This window comes from Strix aluco, chromosome 11 (assembly GCF_031877795.1).
Source record: "Strix aluco isolate bStrAlu1 chromosome 11, bStrAlu1.hap1, whole genome shotgun sequence".
Taxonomy (NCBI): Eukaryota; Metazoa; Chordata; class Aves; order Strigiformes; family Strigidae; genus Strix; species Strix aluco.
In genome coordinates, this window is record NC_133941.1 from 8,895,001 (window position 1) to 8,919,437 (window position 24,437).

At 41.5% G+C, this 24,437-nt stretch overlaps 1 protein-coding gene across 18 annotated transcripts in view; it reads right to left on the minus strand.

Moving 5' to 3' along the window:
• The window catches only part of FOXP1 (forkhead box P1), a 390,108-nt gene that overhangs the window by 42,312 nt on the left and 323,359 nt on the right, over window positions 1-24,437 (minus strand). For all 18 annotated transcript variants that reach the window (XM_074836019.1, XM_074836032.1, XM_074836035.1 and 15 more), the window contains 2 exons: window positions 20,932-21,136; window positions 4,789-4,893 (listed from right to left, as the gene is read on the minus strand). In XM_074836019.1, the coding sequence (XP_074692120.1) occupies window positions 4,789-4,893; window positions 20,932-21,136 (310 nt within the window). The remainder of the gene's footprint in view (window positions 1-4,788; window positions 4,894-20,931; window positions 21,137-24,437) is intronic.

The window sequence follows — 24,437 nt, forward strand, 5'->3', positions numbered from 1 at the left end:
CCTGTTGCCAATATTAGTGCCACCGAATGATCTCATCTTTCATTCTGGCTAAATTCCAACACACAATTTCATTAACCCAGGTACTGCAGGTGATAAAACTCATTTTTCCCTAAAGAGACAGCTAAAAAGTACCAGTTATACATTTATGAAGTACCAGCAATCAAAATTATGGATTTTCTAAAAGGTTTTTAACTACTTTTATTGAAAGGAAAATCGCTGTCTCAGACTTTTGTGACACTATTGCTAATAATAAATTTTACCATTCAGACATCACAGTAATATGGTAGACAGTGTCAATAAAAGTATGAAACAAAGATGATCCTTGTCTCTTAAGTAATGCTTTCTGATTACACACCGGAAATTATAATGTGAAACATAAACTAAGAGCACCTTAAGGTATAAAATGCAATAACGCAAGACAATGTGCCTTGCTATGTATACGCCACGCGCAAAAACACTGCATCGCACGTAGCCGGCAGGCGCTTGACTTATCTTCTGGAGGGAGCCGGGAGGAAAAATGTTCATCTATGTGTGTAAAACGAAAAATTCCACGAGTTGGCTCGCGCTGGCTTGCTGTTTGCTCCGCTCGGGAGAGGACCGAAGCGGGGTTCTCCCAGAGATGCCACTTTTGGGTTTCTGGCGGCAAACTTTCCTGCCGAGCCGCATTCCGGCAGCACTAGAGGGCACTGTGGGATTTGGGCCACCCCGGCCGCCTCCCGCCGCGTCGCCACCGCCGAGGTCCCCAACTCCCCTGCCATGGCAGGAAGGTTAATCGGGAGGTTGTACAAGCAACGGTAAACGTCGACATTTGAACAGCAATTCCAAAATCCGTGGATGAGCTTGGAAAAAGAAAAATGCTGGCGCGCATCCCTGAGCGCCGAGGCGGGTGCCGCCAGGAGCAGGATGGGTGCCCCGGCTGCCGGCGCATCCCCACGCCGCCGGCGGCACCCACAGCAGCACCTTCGCCAGCAATGCTTTATAGCTGGGGAGGTTAACTGGGCCTGCCAGGAATTTAAAAATCTGAAAAGACATCTATAGACTAGCCTTTTCTCTGCCCTCGCTACCTATTTGATTAAAAAGTCTCTGTTGTGCTAACTGCAGATGATTTCACTGCAGAACATTTTGACATGCAAATGATAGCAATTAATGCCTTTGAAACAATTTATGATTTCCGGCCTACTTCAACATGTATTAGCATATACCTGGTTTCTTTAATATACACTTTGTTTTTCCAAAACCACAAACATAGTTGCTGGAATTTCATGTGGAAGTGCTTAAGGGGTTGAAAGTTAACACCTTTGTGAGCCGAGCAGTCTCACAGTTGCTGCTAAACAAAAGCCTCTTTGTAGAAGCTTTCTCGAAATGTTTTCTTAACATGTTCCAAGTAGTTTTAGGCAGGCAACTAAAGTAAACAAGATGTTACCATGATAAAAACACTTGTGAAAACATTACAGAGTGCACTTAGTACTTTCTTTCACATAAACTCCCCTTCGTTTCATCAAAGTTAAATGCACATGAAGCAGATCACTAGCATCACTGCAATATAGGATTGCAAGATCTCTCCGAAGGTCTGCGTCCCTCTTTTACAGAAGATATTTGATTTAAAACCGGTACAGCCATGATTAAGCACATCTAAACTATAATCAAATTTTTAAAAAGAAGGAGGGGAATAAAAACCTACTCAAGTCTTCTTCATTTTGCACCCTGGATGCCTGGATACCTTGCTAAATAAACCACCCTCCCTCCAGTAGGGATTTCCTGAACAACTTGCCGTGTAAGGGGTATATATATTTCTATCTGCAACGGTCTTTAAACGCATGCAAATGAAATCAAGGATAGAGTCAATTTTGAAGGGAAGTTGCTCTGTGCTACTAATTGCTCCTTTCGTTGCCGCCTGCGAGACGGGCCCTGGTTAACACGCGAGACACGTGTGCACCCTCCAGCCCTCACCTTGCTTCCCGCAGCTTGGCAGAAGGCCATCAGGTCACCGTGGTGAGACTGGACTTGTTTTTGTTTTTAGGCTCGGGGAGTATTCTGGAGCATGCAGGGTGCTACTGTTTCATTAGGCTTAGCAGCAGCCCCCGCTGCTATCAGTTAGCTCGAATTGATACCGCATCACATGATAACCAATGGCTGATGGATTTTAAAAAAAAAAAAGAAGAAAAAAACCAACGCTAAAACTGCAACTTATTTCAAAAAGAAATAGGGAAATAAATGCGTACAATAGCCCGTGTATCTGCTGGTTCTGATAAGCATCCTCCTGTTGGCTGTGAGTGAAAGACAACTAGGATCGTTATTTGTACAGTATTTATCTTTGAAATCAAGGGCCCTGTGGTGTACCTCACCTTGGGAACAAACACTACAGAACGATCACAGAAGAGTGTCAAATCTCTGGTTTTGATTTACCAACAGTTATGATATTTCTTCCTCAGGAGGAAAAGAAATGAACCATGTTTTAGACCTGTGAGTCCTTTTTTCTCCCTTAACTGTAGAATCATTTTATTGGCATACAGGGCTTTCATTTCACATTTGCTTTTTCTAACAGGCCTTTTTACTGAGGTAAGTGAAATTAAGCAATGCTCAATTGATACACGGGCTGTATTTCACTTCGTAAACAAGAGCTTTTCTCTTGAGGGGACTGTCGAAAGAGCTTCATGGATTATACAAGTAACAGAAACTTCAAGCATCTACCTGTTATCTTTTCATTGAGTAATGAATTCTGATAAATGGCAGTATAATTTTAAGGACGGACGCTCCACAGGAGACTTGGAAGGCTACAGTATCATTTTATGAAGCAACGTTCACTTCCTAAGTGTCAATATGCTGCTTGGGGACATTCATTTCTGCATTTGTTCTGGGTTAAATATCACTCTGAACAATAAGACTTTGTCTAGACACTGTAGAATTTGGATAATAAGAAAATTTACACGAGCCGATAGGTTTAAGAAAGTCACATGAAATATTTGTGTTGAAATGTTTCAATCAGGGGCGGGAAAAAAAAAAAAGAACCAGAATTGTTGGAGCTTGGAGTAGATGGAGCTGCTTCATGTCCAGCATGGGCTGGCAGTGATTTTCAGGTTATTCCTACCTATAGATTGCCCCAGGTATCGCCTCCAGATGAACTGGTGGCCTTGGTCTACTTTCTGAAACATCTCCAAAATACCATATAAAAATCAACCTTGCCTCTACCCATGCCATGTGACTTATGGGCTGTATTTTCTACAGATGGTCACATCGAGCAGCCCACTGCTCTGCAAGAAATCTTCCTGAAATCAACAGATCTAATCTGGAACAGGAGACTAGCACAGGAAGCAAAGGTGGCATAATCTGACTTCATGTGACTACACACGTTATTCCAGTATCTAAGGCTACCACAGCACCTTTCCCTTGCACTAAGTGCAATAAAAATTAGAATTGTTTTAAAGGTCTAAATGCTATAGTATGGTATATGAATATGAATGAGCTGGCAAGTATGGCAAGATTAGAATTTATTTCACTTAAGTGAACAACAGGATGAATTAAAAGAAATGAGGCCACCCTTCATGGAAATTTATGACTAGCACCTTCTTATTTTGTAATCTGCTTGTAATGAGAACTTTCTCATTACTGTACCATTCCTTACTTGTAACATATGTTTATACTACGGCCAGCGCCGCTCCCACTGAATTCAGGAGGGTTTTGCCAGTGGAAGCAGAACTGGCCCATTTTATTCTGAGAGCAAAAACCTATCTGTCTCATCTAACATCATCCAACAAACAACCTCTTGCTTGCTGTCACCCTTCCCTCCCTCACATAAAAACCCAAGGAACTGCCCCAGAAAGAATAGATACAGCTGAATGTTTTGGGACTGATTCTATTTATCCATCCTGAAGAATCTCATTTATTTATGTGGACTAAGTTCATGAGATCACCACTGTAACTGGGAGCAGAATTTGTCCCTTTGTGCATTTCAATCATAAACACTGCTTGGGCGGTTGGTCTTTTGTGATCTTACAACCAAATAGCCAAAGTACTTGAGAAAAGATCAGTGCTCAGACCTTCAAGAACCTGGATGCACCCAAAGTGTATGTGTACCTGGTGATCTACCCAGATGCAAAACTCTTTTATGATGGGAATGCTTTCTGCTCCAGCTTGGAGGGGTGAGGCTGATGGTTTAGCTGTGGAGCAGCCACGTGTAAGTTATTAGAGCTCTGCCAGTCCTTCCCTGCATCGGGATGCACGCATTACCACATACTAGTCCATAATGCACTGTTTATGCAACGTGTAAAACTGTGTTCTTTGGCAGCAAGGAAAGGTCTGCAGCAAACTGCAGGGGCCCAATTAATATAATTATAGTTTATTTTTAGTAGTGTAGACTTTTGTTCATTAGTTACTTATTTGACATAAATTAAATTTCACGTGATGTTCTGCAATTCTCTGTTTAATTATGGAGTTAATTTAAGACTAAATGTCTAAATTAAAGTGAAATCAAGGTTAAACCAAGGTTGTATTGTTTACATTATCAATACTGCAACATAAAAATTATTTAAATAAATAAAAAAAAAGGCTGCGGAACTGCAAACACTCTATTTTATTATAATACACTGAGCAAGACCATACTTTCCCCATGGGGCTAATTTACTATCCCCTGTTAAAATGTTCTTGAGCCTGATCCAAAAGCCACTGAAGTGAAAGGGAGCTCTCTGTTGACTTCAATGGGCTTTGCATCAGGCCCACAGTGAGTGACAGCACACAAAATTTCAGGGCATGCTTTCTGTACAATGCAAGTGCCAAAAAAACCATCCTTACTTTAGAAACGACTGGAAGTCTTCACATACTGCTTCACAGCCTGGCCATTTGCATACGCCGTGTCCATAGAGCGGATGGCTGTGTGAGTGCTCCTCGTGGGATAAACTGGAGGAGAGAAAGAGAAAAGAAAAAAAGTGGCGTAACTGAAGGTACCGCGCCAATTAATCTTCACAAAGACTCTTAATAGCAAGCAAACAACAGATCCTGAAACATCCCTAAGATCTCACAGTACCCACCTGACTCTGCCCATGTTTTTTTCAAAACAGATTTAAATATCATTTGCAGTGTGAAACATGTGTCATTCTTACTTAGCTATCCTCCTACATTTCATTCATTAATTAAAAGCTTTGTAAAGAATTTAAATTAACATGGACGGGGGAGAAATCATTTGACAGACCCGCTTAATATCCTGCTTGATATTTTGCTAAGAAATTTACGAACACTGGATATTTACAATTCAACTTCATGAGGAAGAAAAGTCATCTCCATATAGCAGTGTATTCTTGTAACACAATACAACCAGACCCGAGGCTTTCCTCATCGCTATAGAAAGAGAAGAAGCATCAAGTCTGCAGCCTTGGCTTTCTCACCATGTTATTTATTTACTGGGTTAGAGGGGTTTCTGGTGGTTTGTATTTTTGGTTTGGTGTTTTTGGTTTTTTTTTTTCGTTTTGGGGTGGTTTCCTTTTTCCTCTTATAGGCTGTTTCTCCGCACAAGTGCAGCCCCCTTATGTTCCAGTAAAGAAGATTCAGTAAAGAAGATTCAAGATGTATTTTCAAATGCAAAATTCATCATAAAAAAAGGAACCATGTAATCAAAGGATTCCTCAGTATGAAGGGTTAGTGGGGGCTATTAACCTTGCTAAGATTTGACAGGAACGTCACAGAGCTTTCTAACTACTGAAACCAGGGTTAAAGAAAAAAATTCATATGAGCACTAAGGGGTTAATCCTTCAGCGGGATTCCAATCAATACGTAATGATTTGGCTGCACTGATCCAAGTCATGAGACGCTTTGATCCGGGCCATGTGGTGCTCAGGGAAATGTATCTGTTGCACTAACTGATGAACCATATTCTAAAATATCTTCTTTATAAAACTTCTGCATGGAAACTTCTTCAGTAAAGGAATTATTTTTGCAACAATTTCCATAACCTTAGATGACTTTAAAAATAAAATGTCAAAATAATATTGAAATCTCTATTTTATGCTCACACACATAGCTATTTTTCATATCAAATCTTTTTGCTACAGCATGCCTGTGCTGTATTATGAACTTCAAACATACACAAAGGATATGAACACATACCAGCATCTAGGTGTGGCTTTTATGACTTATTTTATCCTGGATTACAGGTAACGTTACGGATAAACACCTACTTTTTGCCATTTTACTTTTATACACATGTGGAAATGCTGTTTATTCTTGTTCTGTAATATTATCTGCCCACGTACTATAACAAAATTCTGTTCCTGTATTATTTCTGATGCACTGGGTAGCAAGATCACTGTAGAACATACCCCTGAGATGTTATCCCAAATACAAAGAAGTTGCAAGAGAAATTCTTGCCCAGATTCTGCCACTTTTGACTTCTGGCCCAACAAGAATCTGAAGATAACTGAAGGCGGGTTTTTTAATTATTTGAATTTTTTTTAAAAAATTCAACAAAGGTACAGCTCCGACTGGAAAAGGTATTACGAGCTGTACATGAACCTAATTCATTGTTTCATTAAAATCTTATTGTTGGCTGTTTACAAGCAGTTCTTCATGCATAATAAATAAAAATATATACGTGCAAAGCAATTTCCTAAAAAAACAACTGTAGGTGAAGACACTTACAAAGGCCTTTTCTATAAAGGACTATTACACTGGTTTAACTTAATAAGTTCTTTTAAAATGTGCAAGTGGGGAGAAGCTCTAAGTTTTTAAAAGAACAAAGGGACTGATGCATTCCCTGCAAGAAAATTAGAAAAATGCCACATCACACGTGTCCTCAGCTGAGAAAGAGGGAGGATGGCTGAAGGAACACTGTCCACCCAAGCCAGACAAGCATATGGTCAAACATCCCCCATACACATCAGAAAAGAATAATTCAGAAAATAATGGGTTTTATCATCTGCTTCCATACCTGAATCCAGCAAAGGGTGAGAAAGCAGGCTTTCATGTTAACACTCCATTAAAGTCCATGAAGACTACATAGGAGAGTTATGATTTCAGTGTGTTTGGCAGAACCCAAAAAAAATTCAGTGTATTAATTTACACGGCGTGCGTTACCCATATACCAGGATGACTGCAGAAACGCCGTGTGACGCCAAGTAAGGACTCAGTCCCCTGTGGGTTTTAAGCACTGTAAATCTCATTATAATATCAACAGGAGTCACATGGCTTAAACCCCCAGCAGGGTTTTTTAAAGTTTCTCTGTGAGAGCCTAAAGGCCATGGCCAAGCCAACGGAAAGAGCCCTACCGAGATTTGTATTTATTTTTTAAATCCAAGTGCAAATCTCTTTTCTTTCCAGGGAACTTGCACAAGACAAGACAAACTATGTAGGACATGATACCCTGGTATCGTGTCCAAAGAAAATGATGGAATGACCAAGAGAGTATCAAACTGTAAACGATGCTCAGGATGTCAAAGTCTAGTGCTGTCCATAACCAGAAAGATTGGTGTTGACTGTAAATGGGAACTTAAAAGGTCATTTTGTTAACACGATGCTAAGCGTAACATACTTAACACCTACATATAGCTTCCACTGCCATTTGACAAAGCAGAGTGACTACTTCAACTTACCAAAAATAGACACTTCAAAAAGCAAAAAACCCCTCAGTATTGAAAGACAAATGCAGGCACTCTCCATAGGCAGCGTGCCTTTCCGAAGGCAGCTACTCCCCTCCCGCTCGGGGGATTTCAGTGGTGCCTTTCGATGACCTTTATGTGTCAGTATCTGATTACTGCTATTTCACCCATCCCACTTTTGAAGATATTATAGATTGCCACTTGTTCCCTGATGGAGCCTTAAGAAGCACCTCAAAACAAAACAAAGAGCGGGTTTATACAGAAGCGGATGTATCACACAAAGGATACAGCCAGTGGAAATGAATGGAGAACTCTGTTTAACTGGTCTAAGTACTCACTGTGTTTGAGGAAGTAGAGGTGGAAAATGAAGATTTTAATCCAATACATAAACAAACAGCTTTGTGGGCACAATACAAACCTATGATCTTAAATTGTTCAATGATATTTTGTCTGCACGCAAGCAGTTTCTGTAATCTGGATGCATCCTTGGTCTCGCTGCCGGAGACAGACTTTTAGAAGATCTGAGCATTGGCAAGCAGAAGCAAGTTTTAGGTCTGTTTGATTTCTAATGACACATTAGAGTAGGTGTTTGTTTCTGTCACCCTCTCCTTCCCAGGAACGCATATTCGTGGTTGGGTACTGGTGATGCAACACTAGTTAGTGGAAGTGCTTTTATAACAAGACATAATTTGCAAAGAAGTGAAGGAATAAATGATGTAAAAATCAAGATTATGTGGGGTTTTTCTTCTCCTCAGAAGGTAATTGCATACAAAATACTTAACACGATAGAATTATTTCCAAATAATGCAATAGTGCAGCGTTACTACATCGAAGTACAGCAAATAACCCTCTGGCAAGTAAAACATCTTGCGTAAGTCAGCTTTTTCATGACATACGACAGAGTAACGAAATCCATGTGGGAAGCTGAAAACTGCGTAAGTGTCCACTTACTCGGTGCTGCCTCCAGCCCTGTTTCCAGTAAGGAGGGGAGAGAAGGGCCAGGCACTTCCACAGCTCCCCTCTGCTTGCTGGATAGAGAAGTTTTTACCTCTGCCTTCTGCAACCTGTGATGCTTCGTAACCCCAGGGATCTCCAGAGGGTGTGGAAGCAAATTCACCACCTACTGCGACAGGGATGGCTCCCACAGCTGGTACCTGCACAGCCCCACTCACCCGGACCACTTCGGCCATTTAACTTCCGGAATATATCTTCTGTGCTACAGCATCACTGAAGAATCACACTCTGGGACACAAAAGCACGGGAGACAGAGAAACCACAGACAGCTAAGCCCCCATGGGGAGTAAAAATGACAGTACACTGGGTACCATGCTGGCAAGAAAGTCACGGGTGGATATAAAAACCAGCTAAGCAGAAGCCTCAGTAATAGTACTTCTGCCACACAGTGGACCATATTTTAAATATTCATGATGCTGACATACTTCATATTCCACTCACTCTCTTCCACATCTGCTTGGGCCAACGATCTTTGCCAAAACACTGGGGGAAGTCAGTGATGTAGAGAAGCACCCTTGATTTTCTATTACAGTTATGAAGCATCTGTTCTAACGGTACGGAGAACATGCCTGAGCCACCTGCACACTGAAAAAATCAATACCACGTCTCCTGCCTTCCTCTTGGAAGGTGTTTGAGCAGAGCACCCACAGAAATTGCAGAATTGTCTTTTTTTAAAAAAAAAATTATTTTATTTCTCAGGGCAATGGGAAGTGACCTCATCTTTGCCAGCTGCCATGAAACCAATGTCAGTGCACGGTCCAGGCAGGAGCGCGGGGCTCAGTCTCACACCACATTCCCCCTTGGTCTGACATGGATGGCACAGCCGTCGAGGCAAAATGCCACAATTTTGGTCTTGTACAGGAGGAGGAGAGACACAACTGGGAACCAACACAGGTCTCCCATATTCATGACTGCCTGGTGAGCTCTAAAGCTCATTGAAAGGCACCAACAGAATAAAGTTGGTGAAAATATCACAATTCTCTAAGTCAGAAACACCTGCTGTATTTGATTCAGAATCAAAACGGAAGCAGTAATTATTAAATCCTTGTACCAACTGCACTCAAATGTAAGCTCCTGACTTCATGGCAAAATCAACTGAGTAAGGATGTGTTTTGTAGTGAAGCTGCAGTAGTGCAAATCCCTGTGAATTCTTACTAAGGTAGCTTAGCACCTCTTTCCTCTCTAAATTAAAAAAAAAAAAAAAACTAATTAAAAAAAAAAATCAACAAAAGTATTAAACTATATATACGGAAATGGACTACTTCTAGATATTCATGCTTCCAGCCAAGCCTCAGTAACTGCCCACAAAGCAGGTATGTGATCTGAACAGTGAATTGTCTGAGCAGAGTAAATGCCTCTCCTCTGCTGGATAAAGCTTAGCAGAGGGTCGCGGGCCTTCGGGAGAGGTGGCATTTGATGTGTGTGGCCAGTGACAGCTCCTTCGGGAACTGGCTTGAAAATTTTTGGATGCTTTTTCAAGCCGCATTTCTCCCCTTCCTCATTTCTTTAGTTCACATCCAGACCTAGGACTAGAAGAAGCTCATGTTTTATATCAAGCCCTATTGGAAGTAACAGGAGAGGTATATTACATTTAAAATGACTACACCAATTTAAGACAAATCAGGTTAAAACTGCAGCCTACAGGCTGAAATCCTGTCTTCTAATCAGTGTGTGCTAACTTGTATATTACTGTAGTATAAGGAAAAAAAAAAAGAGCTGTAACATTGCACAAGGCCAGCAATGCACCCCAAATCACTGCCCCCCATCCTTATGCCTCTTGTGGCAATATTCTCTAAATGCCTGTTGCAATGAGAGCACTGGAGCATTTGCAGCAAGACTAAGCCAAAACCTGGCTAACATTCCCCTTCTTCTCCATCCCCATCCCCACTGCAAAGAGTATAACCAGACTGGATAATTATATGCATCATCTTCTGGTTTTGATCTATGCACTGATGGTTTGGATTATTAATCAACATTACGATCCTCCAGCACTCTAAAAGTACTACATACTTCTTCCAGTGGCACCCCCTCTTCCAACCCTGCAGCAGAATGGCCACGGAGCCCAGACAGCCACTGCCCTACATCCTCTCCTTGAAAGAATTGAACGTATTTCTAGACCACTTAAGAGAAATGCCCATTGCAAAAAACTCAGTATTGAATCCATCACTTATCTCAGGTGGAAGTTCCATTCCTGCACTTGAATTAACGAGTTTCTCTACTATTTAAAACTCTTATTTTTTATTTCAACCTTGTGCCTAGGTACTGTAGTGAAAAGTACATCAAATATACCCACATGCACACGATTTGAAATGCTGGATTTTAAATTCCAGCAGCACTGCTAACTAATGAGAACAATTTTTTCCCTCTTCCTCTTTGTAGCATCACTTCATGTACTTACATACCATAATCACATCCTCCCAGAGCCTCTATTTTTCCAGGGTGTCGATCTTTAATTCCCTTTAATCTGTCTTCATAGCCTATTCCCTCCAACTCCTTTATCATCCTAGCTGCTCTCCTCTATATTTGCTCCAGTTTCTCTTTATCCTTTCTGCAAGAGAGTGGCCAATTGTACATCACACTCAATGTGGTTTAACTGGTTCCGCATAAAGTAGAACAGGAAAATAGAAGGACTCAGATGCAACACGCATGTTTATGCCTCCCATGACTACATTTACCTTTTTAACTAAGACATGGCACAGAGTGTCCCACCTTAATTTCTCAACCCCGATTATGCCTCAGCCATTTCCCACACAACCGATGCTGAGCAGCTGACGTGTCATGTCAAACTGGCAGTTTGGAATTTTTATTTCCTAGCTGGGCTACTTTCTACTTATCCCTGCTAAATCTCATTTTATTCCTCTCTGAACAGCCTCCTAATTTATTCAGATGAAAACGGATTGATTCAGTATCTTAGTTTAATTAGGAAAAAAATGTGGTCCTACCACTTTCTTGGGTTTTGGGGGGGTGTTTCTGTGATTTTTTTGTTGGATTTTTTTTTTTTTTTTTTAAACTGACTTTCAGCGCAGCAATCCCACCCCTCTTACACACCCAGTTTGCATGGCAGAGGGAGGTGGCAATGGCGAGGCTTTGGCCCCGATTCAGCAACGCTTTTAAGAACACATGCAAGTTTAAAAACACAAGATTAGACCTTGGACTTCACTGAGACTGAGGGGTAAAATTACAAATGTACATACACACTTTGTAAAAAGATCCTGTTTGCCAACATTATTTTACTGTAATTTATATTCTGTTGTTACATTTAAATCTATAGTAAAAGAAAACACTGAGAAACAAAATCTATTCTTGTTTAACAAAATTATATTCTGTTACATTTAGAGTTGAGGCAAGTCTTTCACACTTATATAAACCGGCGATACGTCAACAAATATGATTAACACAGATTATTCACGTCAGTATTTTTCACCCCTGTCCCACAGGCACAACAAAACCCGCGCAGAAGGTGACTGTCACATCACATACAGCCTGGCAGCTCGCTGGGTGAGCCTTCACCCACCGCACAGCCCTGCGGCAGCTAAGAAAATGCCCTTTGGGAAAATGTTTATAAAAAGATAATTTAGATAAATAATGACTCCAAGGGAGAAATACAGTTAAAGCATTGAATTCGCTCTGCCACATGCTTTCCCCCCGAAGAATGCTATTTAAAAAAAGCACTAAAATTGAGAGGACACAAGCCTACTTCCCCAGGGAAGCATGCTGAATCGTACAGGTAGTATAAATATCATATGCTGCTGCAGGTGCTAGGCAGTCTATTTGTTTGTGTTTACTAAAAGGCATAACAAATAGTCACACTAAAACAGAACAACATTTGGCATTGGAATGATAGATACCAGAGCAGCTATAAATCACGTTCACTTGTTTACAGTCGAACCGCTGCGCAGCACTAACACTTCAGCCCCCCTTTTTCAGAGAGCCCCTTCGCTGTGATTTGCCCCTTTCAGGGGCAGCCACCAGCTCCTGGCTGGGTGGTATTGCAGTGCATGGTACTGAGGGGCTCAGCATCCTTCCCAAGTACAGCACAGCCAAGAAAAAAACCAAGAAAAAACATGCAACATTGAGAAAGAACAAAAAAAAAAAAAAAAAGAAGAAACAGACTTGCGTGACATATATGGCCAGCTATCATAGTTTACAGCTTTGCAACTTCTGAGTTAATTCACAGTATAAACAACGAGGAAAATGTTTCTTCCGAGCAAGACTTCCTGTAAACTGTTCATTAGAGCGGCGCTGGGCGCAGGGCTGGTGCACCTGCTGATTAACCATGCGCTCCAAGAATAAACAAAACCTGAAGCCAGCGAGATTGTTCTGGAATTTGCTCAGAGCTGATTTTTCTTCCCCCACGTTATAAATTGGATTCTACAATAAAACAAACAGCAGAACATAGGTTGCCGAGAGTTAAAATCTACTTTTTACACTACATTGACCACAGCACCCACAGGCACAGCTACAATGTCTTTCTATGAATGGGACAGATTGCCATATGGATGCAGACACTGAACAAGCTGTACAACTCCTGGCGACAAGTGCCTAGGGGACTGTCCTATATTAGCACCACCTGTGCTGTGGAAATTGTGCTCTGTGTATGAAATGGTATTTAAGGGCCCATCATGATGTTATTTTTGAGTGTACACAAAAAGGAAAATTACAGTTAAAAAGAATTCGCTGGCTAGCGGATCTCTTGCTCGGTTCCCGAGATCGTTTCCCAAAGGAACAGTTACCGTCTTTATTCACGCAGCCCAAAACGACAAGCAGCAACACATATCAGCAGTTTCCCTGCCTGGGCTTATACCATCGTTTTAATGAGAAGAATACACTTTATAATATACGTATGTCTTTCCTGATCACATAGAAGAAATTACAGCCCTCCCACCTTAAAAACTATATGGAAAAACACCCCATGGCATTACACAAACCTTGCTCCAGCAGCAAGCAATGCAATATAAATTTTCCTTGGGCTCCTTCCCCCACCCCTCAATGTGCAGCAGGTAAAGCGACGAATCCCGATTACCAAATTTCAATGCGCATCTCACTACTTTGAAAACATAACCCTGTCTGACTGACAAAAATAGAGCTCCAGATTAGCACAAGATGTCGAGGAAGGGGGGAGAAGGGAAAAGAGGTTCGAGCAGTACCTAGCTGCTCTACGAAAACAGATTTCCCCCTCTCCAAACTGCAAGAAAAAAAGGATGCCAAGAAAAAGAAAAGTAAAATAAATTGAATTAAAGAAAAACAGTTGTAAAGTGAACATTACAACCTGGGAAAAATGATGTCATTTTATTGAGAAACTCATTTTTTTCCATTAAACCATAGTGAAATGGATAAAGTTTATACAGCTTAATGGTGGAGTTTTACTTTAAATGCTACTCAATATCTTAGCAGTACGATATAACATGATATAACAGCTGTCATACTAACTGCTCGATTTTTATTGAACAGCAGAGAAAATAGTCACACAAAAATCACCTAACTTCTCCTCTACTTTTATGGCATTTTCAAGGGTGTTTCTTTTCCACTCTCAGGCTGTGATATGCATGATAAAAAAAATAACAGAGCTCTTCATTAGCTCCCTGCTCAGCTCTTTAGGATAGTTCGATCTCCTGAGCAAATGCTGAGGAAGGACAACTTGCACACAGGAGGAAATAAAAAGAAACAGGAATCCACGGTGCAGTAAAACAAAAACAGGTCCCTTTTTAAGACTACTACATAAACACCTCTAATAAAAGAAGAGGACAAATTTTCATTGGACTTTTAAGTATTTAGACAGGAATGCTTTAGTAAAAGTTTAACTGCAAAGTGCATGCAATTAACAGAAAGCCATCAGCTATTTCTCTGGTATGTAAAAATAGCATTAAGCTGTATTAAATGCACGTGTAAGTATCTCAGTTGCAAGAAAAGGGAGGAGATATGCAAAGCACTCAGATATCAAACAATGATCTGTTGGCCAGATGGAGGAATAAAACAATACATATGCTAAAATTTGGAAAAGTTCTGTTAGGCGTCTGCCAAGGCTCACCCAATCTATTTTAAGTGCTTTCTGATACATTAGCTTAGTGTTTGGAGTTGTACAACTGATGGTTATTACACGGGACCAGAAAGCAGTGAAGCGTTGGCGTTCAGGAGCTCCCCGACGCCGGGGCAGCTTCCCCAGAACGGCGAAGTGTCAAAACACAGCAACCTTAATCAGCAAAGGCCCACCCCAAGAAATCACAGGCTAGTCAACTTTGCATCTTTTGTAGGGAAAGACAAATAAAATAAACTAGAAACGATTTTCCAGGGTTTAGTAAAACAATTCTTTGAAAGGCGTAATTTGATTAAAGAGCTCCCAGGCAGACTGAGGAGCAAGAGGTATTGTACAACTAATTTAGCAGAAGGTTTCTCAAAAACGTGAGTGCCGTGGCAGACGGTAGGTGCGGGCGATGCAAAGGATGCTATACACCCAAATTTGGAAAGCAGTAACAATAAAAAGTGCCTGATAAGGCTTAAAACTGAAGATTAGCAACTCCAGGTCTGAGTCACGGCTGGTATTTTTTCAAAGCTGATTACAGAGAGGAGTGACTCAGATGGGGAGAGCATATAGTATCTGGTGGTGATTTGTTTGGCGGGGGAACGAGCACCAAGGGATCAGGTAGTGGGATGCTTTGGGTTCTATGTGCACACAACAAATGCAGACGGCTGGGCCAGCTCCCTGCTCCGGCTGCTGCAGCGTCACCGTCGCTGAACAGCCCAACTGGCCTCACAGCCATCACACCCCTACAAGGTGCAACAAGAAGAAATACAGCAGCCATGTAGGGAGCGGGATGGTTTATCGGATACGCAGCTAGGCACCCAGGCTTGGCTTGAGTGTCCGGCTCCAACCTGGCTCTGCAGAGAGGAAGCTGCATGGAGGCACCTGAGCTGCTCAGACAGTAGGTAACAACATGATGGGGTTTGTGTACATGGAACAGCTAAATACCTTCTGGGAGGAAAGGCCTCAGGAAGACAGATTTCTTAAGGGAGAATGGATTTGAGGTAACCTAATCTAACTCTGCTGATGGTAAAGTATAACGAGCTAAAATCTACTGCAGGGAGCAACTGAGAGGAGCCGACACGGATGAGCAGATTTGATGCTGGCACCAGTGCAGAACGAATGCCAGGGACTACGCGGAGAGGCCCGCCAAGAGAGGATCAGGCCCTGGGAGCATATGGACTGCAGGCTGAATTGTTTCATCCCGAGCATTAATAATGGCCCGAAGTCTGTAATTCTTAATTGTGCTGAATCCTAATGCCCTCATCTAAGGGCCTTGGGATTTTGATGGAGGATCAGCTGGCATGGAAGATAACAACAGTAAAACACAATGCATTAAGCCTAACCAGCAGATCAACGGTTTGCCACGCTGTTCCTCTCGCCTCCCTTCAAAGCATTCTCCAGACTCCTTCCTCCCGCGATGCTGGCAAGAAAAAGTCATTTAAAAATCCCCTTGTTTATCCCATCTATTTCTCCTATGAGATGGGTGCTTGTTTATGTGGAAGGGCAAGACTCAAGCATGGTTGGAAAGGGTATAAAGACAAGAGGGGACAAACATGGGATTGCTGGCAGATGGAGGAAGGTCTCTTGGACATGCAGCCTTTACCTCCAACCCTTCACCTTACCTCTTGCAAACAGACACGTTTCCTAAATTAACAGATCTGGACTTTCATTAACTCACTTGTTTACATACAGCCTCCACCATCCTGTCGTGGCTGTAGTCAATAGAGAACAGGGACAGGACCAGCGCACAGGCGCCCGCACCACTCCACGGCACCCCCAGACCTCCCAGTTCAAGCCCAAGCTGGGGCAACCTCCGCTCACCACAAAGCGCTGATGAAAACTGCACCGTTCTGCTTTTCCAAAGCTACCCACGTGGGGAATATTCCCAAGCACGTACATTTTGGGATGCCCACTGCTCATCAGGTTATAAAGTTAGTAGTCACCTAAAGCAACCGGGCATCCACCCGCTTTGTTTTGCTGGTTTTCTTAAGAAAATAATCAAGCTTCCCCCAAATAAGATGCAGTGGAACGAGATGGAAAGCGGGTACTGTCCTTGACATTTCTAAGCACAGCAGATGTACTTAACTGGCTCCTGTTATTTATTTATTTACTTGTGGAGAGAAAATGCTTATTACTGAAGAAACCCAAATGCTGATAAGATGATGAGAGGTTTGCATGCTGGTTGATGGTCTCACTTTCGCTTATCCTGAGTGAATACAAGTATCTATAACTAAATATTTCCCTTAGGGTACTGATGACTGAGGTATGTTTATTGCATTGAGTGAATTTATATATATAATCAGCACAATAAACATTATTAAATTGTCTGAGTAAAATCAAAGCATGAAACACACAGTCAGTGCTGAATTCTAATGATGCTGAATGCCCATGATTGCATGGGGAAAGGATCTTAACAAGCCTTGATTTGAGCTTTGGCATCCGCCTCACAAATCACACGAAATGTTCTCTCTTTAATAGTGCTGAATATTGATAAATGTCTCTGCACGGCACAACAGGGAAGTTGGTCTCTATTGGCAATCTTTACCAAAGTGTGTTTTTTCCTTCTCTACACTCAAGGGTTTACCCTGAATGATTTAATTATAATTTTCCTTGTGTAAGACAAATTAAAGAGGAGAGTAGGAGTGTCATGCCAAAGCAGATTATTTATCTCCTTAACAGATTGCTGTGCACCAAACCCCAGAGCTGCTGCTGCTGCTACTTACAGAAACTGGGCAAAATGTGGGACAAAAGCATAGATGTAATATACATTTAAAGTCCAAATGAATGAAAGCATTAACCCATTATTTATAGCTGGAATTGTTTCATTCCTGTGAAAGCCATACACACAAAGCACGCAGAAACCAAGAGCAGCCCCATGATGCTCCCTAGTCCCTGCCCAGGAATGGAAGATGCCTCCTGCTTCTGAACCCATTTTTGCTTTTCAAACATCCCGGGGTGACTCTGGCCACCCACCCACCATTCGCTTTTTTGTCATAAAAAAGAACTTTTGTTGTCGCTCAGCTCCAAGTGCGGCAGCCCCACGCAGCCGCAGCACGGCCAGTGTCACCGGTGACACCGGAGCTGTGTCCCTGCAGCCTGCGCAGGACTAAAGCTTTGCTGTACGCAACTGTGAGGCTGGTCTTGCAGCACCGAGACGTGTGGGCACGCTGAGCAGCCAATGACTATTTCTCCTGCTATTTTAAACCCCTTGTTTATAACCAAAACGTGTTTTTAGCCAAGATGTAGAGCAGAGCTGCCGCTCACCCGATGACTTTTACGCAGGTGCCTTTGCTGCCGCTGCGGTCAGCCGAGAGCCTCCTGTCTCGCAGGTCTCGAGCAGCCTTGCAACCTCACCTGTGGGATCAGGAACCCCGTAAAACAGCCTGAACTATCCCCCTGACATGTACCAGAGATGACAGTGATGATAGTAACTCCCACATAACCAACTTGCCTCCTGCAGCCCACTCCTTCTCAAAAGCCCAAGAGGAAGCGGGGGGAAACAGCTTTACAGCACACCCTAAAAGTTAATGTTACCTGTATATGATTATTTATTGCTGCTGGGCAGTCGTTATGATGTGGCTGTGCTTAACTGTTAGGACACTTACAGCTTTTACTATGTGCTTTTTATTGTTGTTTAAATCTAAATAAATAGCTCTTGGTTGTATCAGACCAAAGCTAACAGCCAGTTGCACTGGAGGTGCAGGAATGACAGGGGGGAAGCCACAACCCAGAAACCTGCCCTGGCCTGGCCAAGCTGCGGACTTGTGCGGTGGGAGGTGGAAGGGCCGATATCTCCCTTGCGAGCCCTTCCGACAGCCCCATCCGACCCAAGCTTGGGCTCAGGACCACCTCCACAGGTCCCCTTGGATTTGCAAGCTCAGCTGTTGTACTGAACCAGCTGGGTACAAGGACATACATTGATTTCACTGTAAGTCTAGCAAATTCATGCTCCCACAGACCCATGATTTTTTCTAGTCTTAACCTTTGCAATCAAAAAATTACCAAAACCTTGCTCATGCCTGTGCTCTCTCTTTTGTAAGTACGCTAAAATTTCACCTTCTGTGAGCTTTCAAATATACATCTGACGGCAGAGCACAGCTCCTTTTTCCTCACTGCTCTCTCACTACCCTGAACTGCCCGCCTGTAGATAAATACCCTTTCAGAAAGGAAACGGTGCAACACATCTCAACAAGAGGAGTTTCTGTGTCATATGAAATCCAGGCAGGCACCACGGTGCCTGATGAGACTGCAACAAAACCCTTAAGTGCATCAGTAGGCATTCTTCTGCGTGTAGTCTCCTGCTCTACTTATGGATAAAGATGTAATTCAATCACTGCAGCAAATGGATGGCATAAACTCTCCATGTACCAAACAGAGGCAAGATAAAGCAAAGTCTGTAGCTCTCTTATTTGTATTCCTAAATATACCTATTTTTGTATTTTGATATCAGAGAGAACTCAATAGATATGTAAGAAAAGTGTAATGTCAAGCTTTAACAATACAGCTATCCATTTAACCACTGAGGATTTTAAATCTTCTAAACTAAGCCAACCTCAAACAATACCATGGCACGTTTATGCTTTCCTAATTAATTTATTTGGAACTTTACTAATAAAAACATATGTATTGCCTTGTTTGTAGATCCCAATTGCCTCTGGGCCACAATTACAGGACTCAGACACATGGATTTCCAGTTCTACTTGACAGTATACACAGAGAAAATTCTTACTTCAGAACAGATTCCTGTATTTCCACTGCATTTCAAACAAAACAGCAATGGCATACCATTTCCTCAGTTAGATTGCCATTAGCAGACAGCACATGCCTCTATTCAATGAAAGAAGATCCATTTCACTGCATGGGTTTTTATTTTATATACTGTGTAAGAAAAACATAGATAAAAAATTTATTGAAAAGTCATAAACCCATCTTGTTCAGCTCTATATGCAGCAAAAAGGGAATTTAATTGTTTAATAAACATCAAATTGTTTTTAGTATCCCATGCAAGTCTTCATGAAAACCATGTCCTTGACACTTATATGCATTATAAATGTGTACGCTGCTGTTCCCCCACATGTCCTTGCAATGGATATAAAACGATGCCTTACACACACAGAGCAGTTCTTTCAACAGTAGTGTGCTCTCCTTTAAGATCTATCTATTCCCAACAGCACTATTTTCTTAATATTAGAAAGATATAAGAGGTATTTATATAGCTTCCCTATCAATCTACTTTCAGACCACCAGAAATATAAACTCTATGGCTTAAAAATTCCATTATCCTCTTTCTAATGAATGAAAGGAGGACGGAAAGACAAAGCCATCAGTTTCCATAAAATCCAGCTTTCACTAGTGTCTGCTATAACATTTCTAGATGGGCAAAGGGACTCTCCTGAATGCAAAGAAGCACTGCCCTCCCCGCTGCGCCCACGCTGCTCGCGCACTCCTGGAGACCCTTCTCCTCCTCCGCTGCCGCCGGCAGCAGCGATGCTGAGGCTACAGCAGGCACTGGCACCCACGGCCCGAGCTCCTCTGGGACCGTCTGTCTCACCGTAAGCAAAAGTTATGTTGTTAGACACGCCTCAGTGAAATCTGGGGGTGTAAAGAAACAAACCTGCAATAAAGCATCCTTTGGAATAAAGCAGAGCCCGCGCCGAGAAGCACGTCAACAGACAACCCCTGATTTAAGCCATTTCTTTTAACAATGCAAGCCTAGCAAGTATAAATTAACTCACACTTTTAAAAGCCAAACACCACCAGTTAGCTAATTTTATCAGCACTTAAAAAAAAAAAATCCACTTTGTTTTAGAGAAACCTGGTGAACTCAAGCCTATCTTGTCTTGTGAAAGCAGGCAAATACAGGGTAGAAGTGAGGCAAACACTTTAGATGAGATGGGGCACTGAAATTTGGCAGAAAAACAAGTGGTAAAACAGCCTGTACTGACCAACAGATTTGCTTCCTCACCTCCAGGCTGCAAACGCAAAGCGCATCAAAAGTAACACCACCCGTGATGCAAAACTCAAAAAAACCCAGCTTACACTCTTCACACTTCCCCCAATAAGCTTATCCAATGCACTTCTAATTAGCTAATTGTGCCCACATTGATCCAATTAACAAGCCATAAAGATGTGAACAAAAGGAGCATATTCTGCCCAATGGAGACTCTATTCAACCACGCCAAAATCAGACAGAGCAAGACGTGGAGGACAAAACCGAGGCCAAGGCGGTTGGCCACTGCTCCCAACAACTTCACCACCATTTCGGCACGCTGTTCGGAAATCCTCACGGGTGGAAACCCCACCGGCACCTACCTCTCCCGTTTAGGAGTGTGGACCGATAGCTGTCCATTAGTTGAGGCGTGCGGGTTGATGATTAAGGAGGTCTTAGACGGTGCGGAGGAGGAGACGCAGGTGGTGGACAGGTCCAGGCTGCTGTGGTTGTTGCTGGCTGCCTCCTCCGCTGTGTGCGAGCTTGTCACTTCCTTCCAGAGCTGCTGCAGTTCTGTTGGAATCATGCCTGAAACAAACAAATTGGATAATTAAATCAATTAACAGCTAATTCGGCCGTCTTCAAACAGTAATTAAATCAAAGAGTCAGTAAACAAAGCCTAGTGTTAGTTTTGTGTGTGTGTGTTTTTGCGCGTGTATTTTTTTTTTTTTTTAATAACTAAAAGCTAATACTGAACACTGCATGACTCTGCTACATTTTCTAGTGTGACACCTGCAATAGCTATATAATGCAAAATCCGGGGTGTGGGCCAGGGGGGTCCACACAACACACCACCTACCCAAAACACCATGTTAATTATTATTATTTTTTGTAATTTTTAGACCAGAGGGCCCATTTCCAGACTCCCTACTCAAGACAGAAATCCAGCCAAGCTCACAGCAAGGCTGACAGCAAAGGAGGCCAAGGGCTACTCTGCAGTCAGCTACAGAAATTTCTTTCCCCTCTCCCCACCCCTCCCAATTTTTTTTTCCTACTTTTAAGGGAAGTGAATACTTTCTAACCTGTTTTTAATAGAAAGGAAGGTCTTAGAAAAAAAACAACTCAACTTTATTATTATGACAACATGAACCACAATATGACTAATTTTGTGTTTAAGTTTTAAATGATGACAAATAGCTTTGTTATTAAATACAGTTTTTATTAATCACTTTTAGACATAAATTATGAATTCATATTGTCTTCCTGAAATGCTTTTCAAATTTTAACAGTCAAATTGATTATACTATGATTATTTCATTAACACACCTATCTTTCTCATTAATTTTGGTTTCTCGAACTGCTCACTTAATTGATGGATGTGTCTACTGAAAAACTGTATAACTTTCTATACAAGTAACACTATTATTACTGTCATTTCTTAGATCAATGCTAATGAGCCATTCAAAAGTAAAACGAAAACATAAGCTTCAAGAAATAATAATAATAAAAAAAATATCTATTTTCATAATTGTGCCAAAATGGACACCAGGGTTAGGACATAGCATTCACTAAATAATGCAAGTGAAAACTTTGCAAACTCCAGTAGGCCAAACCAAAGGCTGGAAGGGGAGCCGTGTGCGCCAGCGTGACACAGGCTCACGCTGAGATCATGCTTTTGGATAAAGCTTATGATTGTGACATGATCAAACAAGTCAAGTTTCTCTCACTGAAGACTATTTCAGTGCTCTTTCAGAGAAGGCCATGGGAAAAAATTAGCAGTAGAGACGCATCACTTAAATATTCAAGGAAAAAAAAATAATAAAAGCCAGTGTCTGTGTGTTTTTAAAGAGGTTTCTCATCACTGTGCTTCCAGACCATCATTTCGATGACTGTTCATTGTTTCACCATATTGTAGCACTGGAGCTATCCTAAGGAAACCTGCCATTTTCTGAGTGTGTAGCAGCAGCTCACACAGGCATGTATCTCACCAAACCTAAGGTACTGAAATAAAAAAAAAAAAAAAAAAGGCAGTATGCATTATATTCATTTGAAACACATAATAAAAAATGCCAAGGTCTAAATTTAATTTATTTTTGTCATTTAGAATACAATGGATAGATAATCATCTCAACGTGATCAGCCAAACATCTTTACTTTGCTAAACTGTTAAAGATTTTAATTATGCCAGCTTTGGAGAGCACTGGTCTAATGAGGCGATAGACTCCAGAGAATCTAAGTGGTTAAGAACTGTGAAATGAGTCTGATAGGATTTTTTTATATTCACCGTGGATCGTTTGCATATCAAAGAGGAGTAAATTATTGCACGACAGACCAATAACCTTCCCCGCCTTTCCAAGAGTAGCATTAACAAAAACAGTTGGTCTCCGGTAACGGTTCACTACAAAAAAATGCTAAAATCCTTAAGTATCTGCAATTAATATATATTATGAAAGAGGCTTCAATTTATACATTAAGTGATCAGATATTCTTAGGACACATCCGTTTCTCTAAAACCACGTCATTTTCCTTTCATCAGACCCAAACGCCAATTACATTTTGATGGATTTTGTCCCAAATGAGCATTTAGTTATTAGACATATTCAATTATTACTTGTCCCCTGAAATTAAACCTCTGAGCAAATTAAACAAAGAAAAAGGTCAGTACACAAGCTTATGTCCTGTTTTGCTGTATCGGGGCTATTATTTTCAAACACCTTGCGAAGTGACAGTGTGGGATGTATTTTTAGCTAACACGCTTGACAGGACTGTCTGCGCACTAACAATTACCTGTGAGCACGGCTGACCCTTACACCACTGTTTACTCAATTGAAACAATAGTGAATAGACTTGTCTGTTGATGATAACATATTGATATGAGACCATATGAGTCGACACCTATTTTTATTTTCCAGAATAAGCAAATAGGGGAAAAAAAAAAATAACTGGCCTTTCCCCCCCCCCCCACCCCCTTAACTAGATTTCTGAAGGTTTTTAATTAGAGACAGGCTAGCACCCACTCTCCTCTCCCTGTCCCCCTTTCTTCTCCCGGTCAATTCTGGATCTCCTAATGCTTTATCCTGAGGAAAAGCATGCAAGGGTTACAGCCGTTAAAATATACATACACATAATATTTATACCTCGCTGTAGATCCTCTAAAAGTCAAGGGTTTTGGTGTAACTTCCTATACAAGTGTAACTCAATATGAGCACTAATGACAACTATACGGCATATTGAAAGAAAAATAAAATACAGCAATTGTGTGGGGAAAAAAATGCTGGAGATAATAAAGAGGATTTCAGGCTGGGCAACATTAATTTAAAGAGTTAACTGTGATGTCATACACGTTCGCACACAACCCATCGCTTAAAAATGACTACATCACTTGATTAATAAAATAAAATTTTAAAAAAGCCTCTCTCCTCCTTCCCCAAATTTAGATCTTTTAGAATAATTCTGGAGAGAATTCCTAACTAGCCTGTCACACTGGGCAGCTGAAAGGTATGCTCATTACTCATCCAGCAAAATGGTTAAATAAAATAATAGAACAAATGGTAAAAGCAAGTCAAATAGATCCACGAACACTGGCAATAAATTATGTAATTTACCATTTAACAGTTTCATTTTAACAGCGAGAGCTAAATTTTAAGTCAGATTCCCAGAACTGCGCTGCAATTACTCGAGATCACTACTGCCGGTGCTGCAACTTCATACGTACCAGTAACGGGATTTAGATCTGAAACTGCCAAATCTATGGGAGCAATCGGGCACCCAGATGTCTCAGTCCTATTATTTTCACTCACTGGTGATCTGAAGTGTGATTTGCAGTTTCATTTTGCAGATACTGAAGATCTAGCTCTCGCAGCTCAGAACACTGCTGAAATGTGGTTTA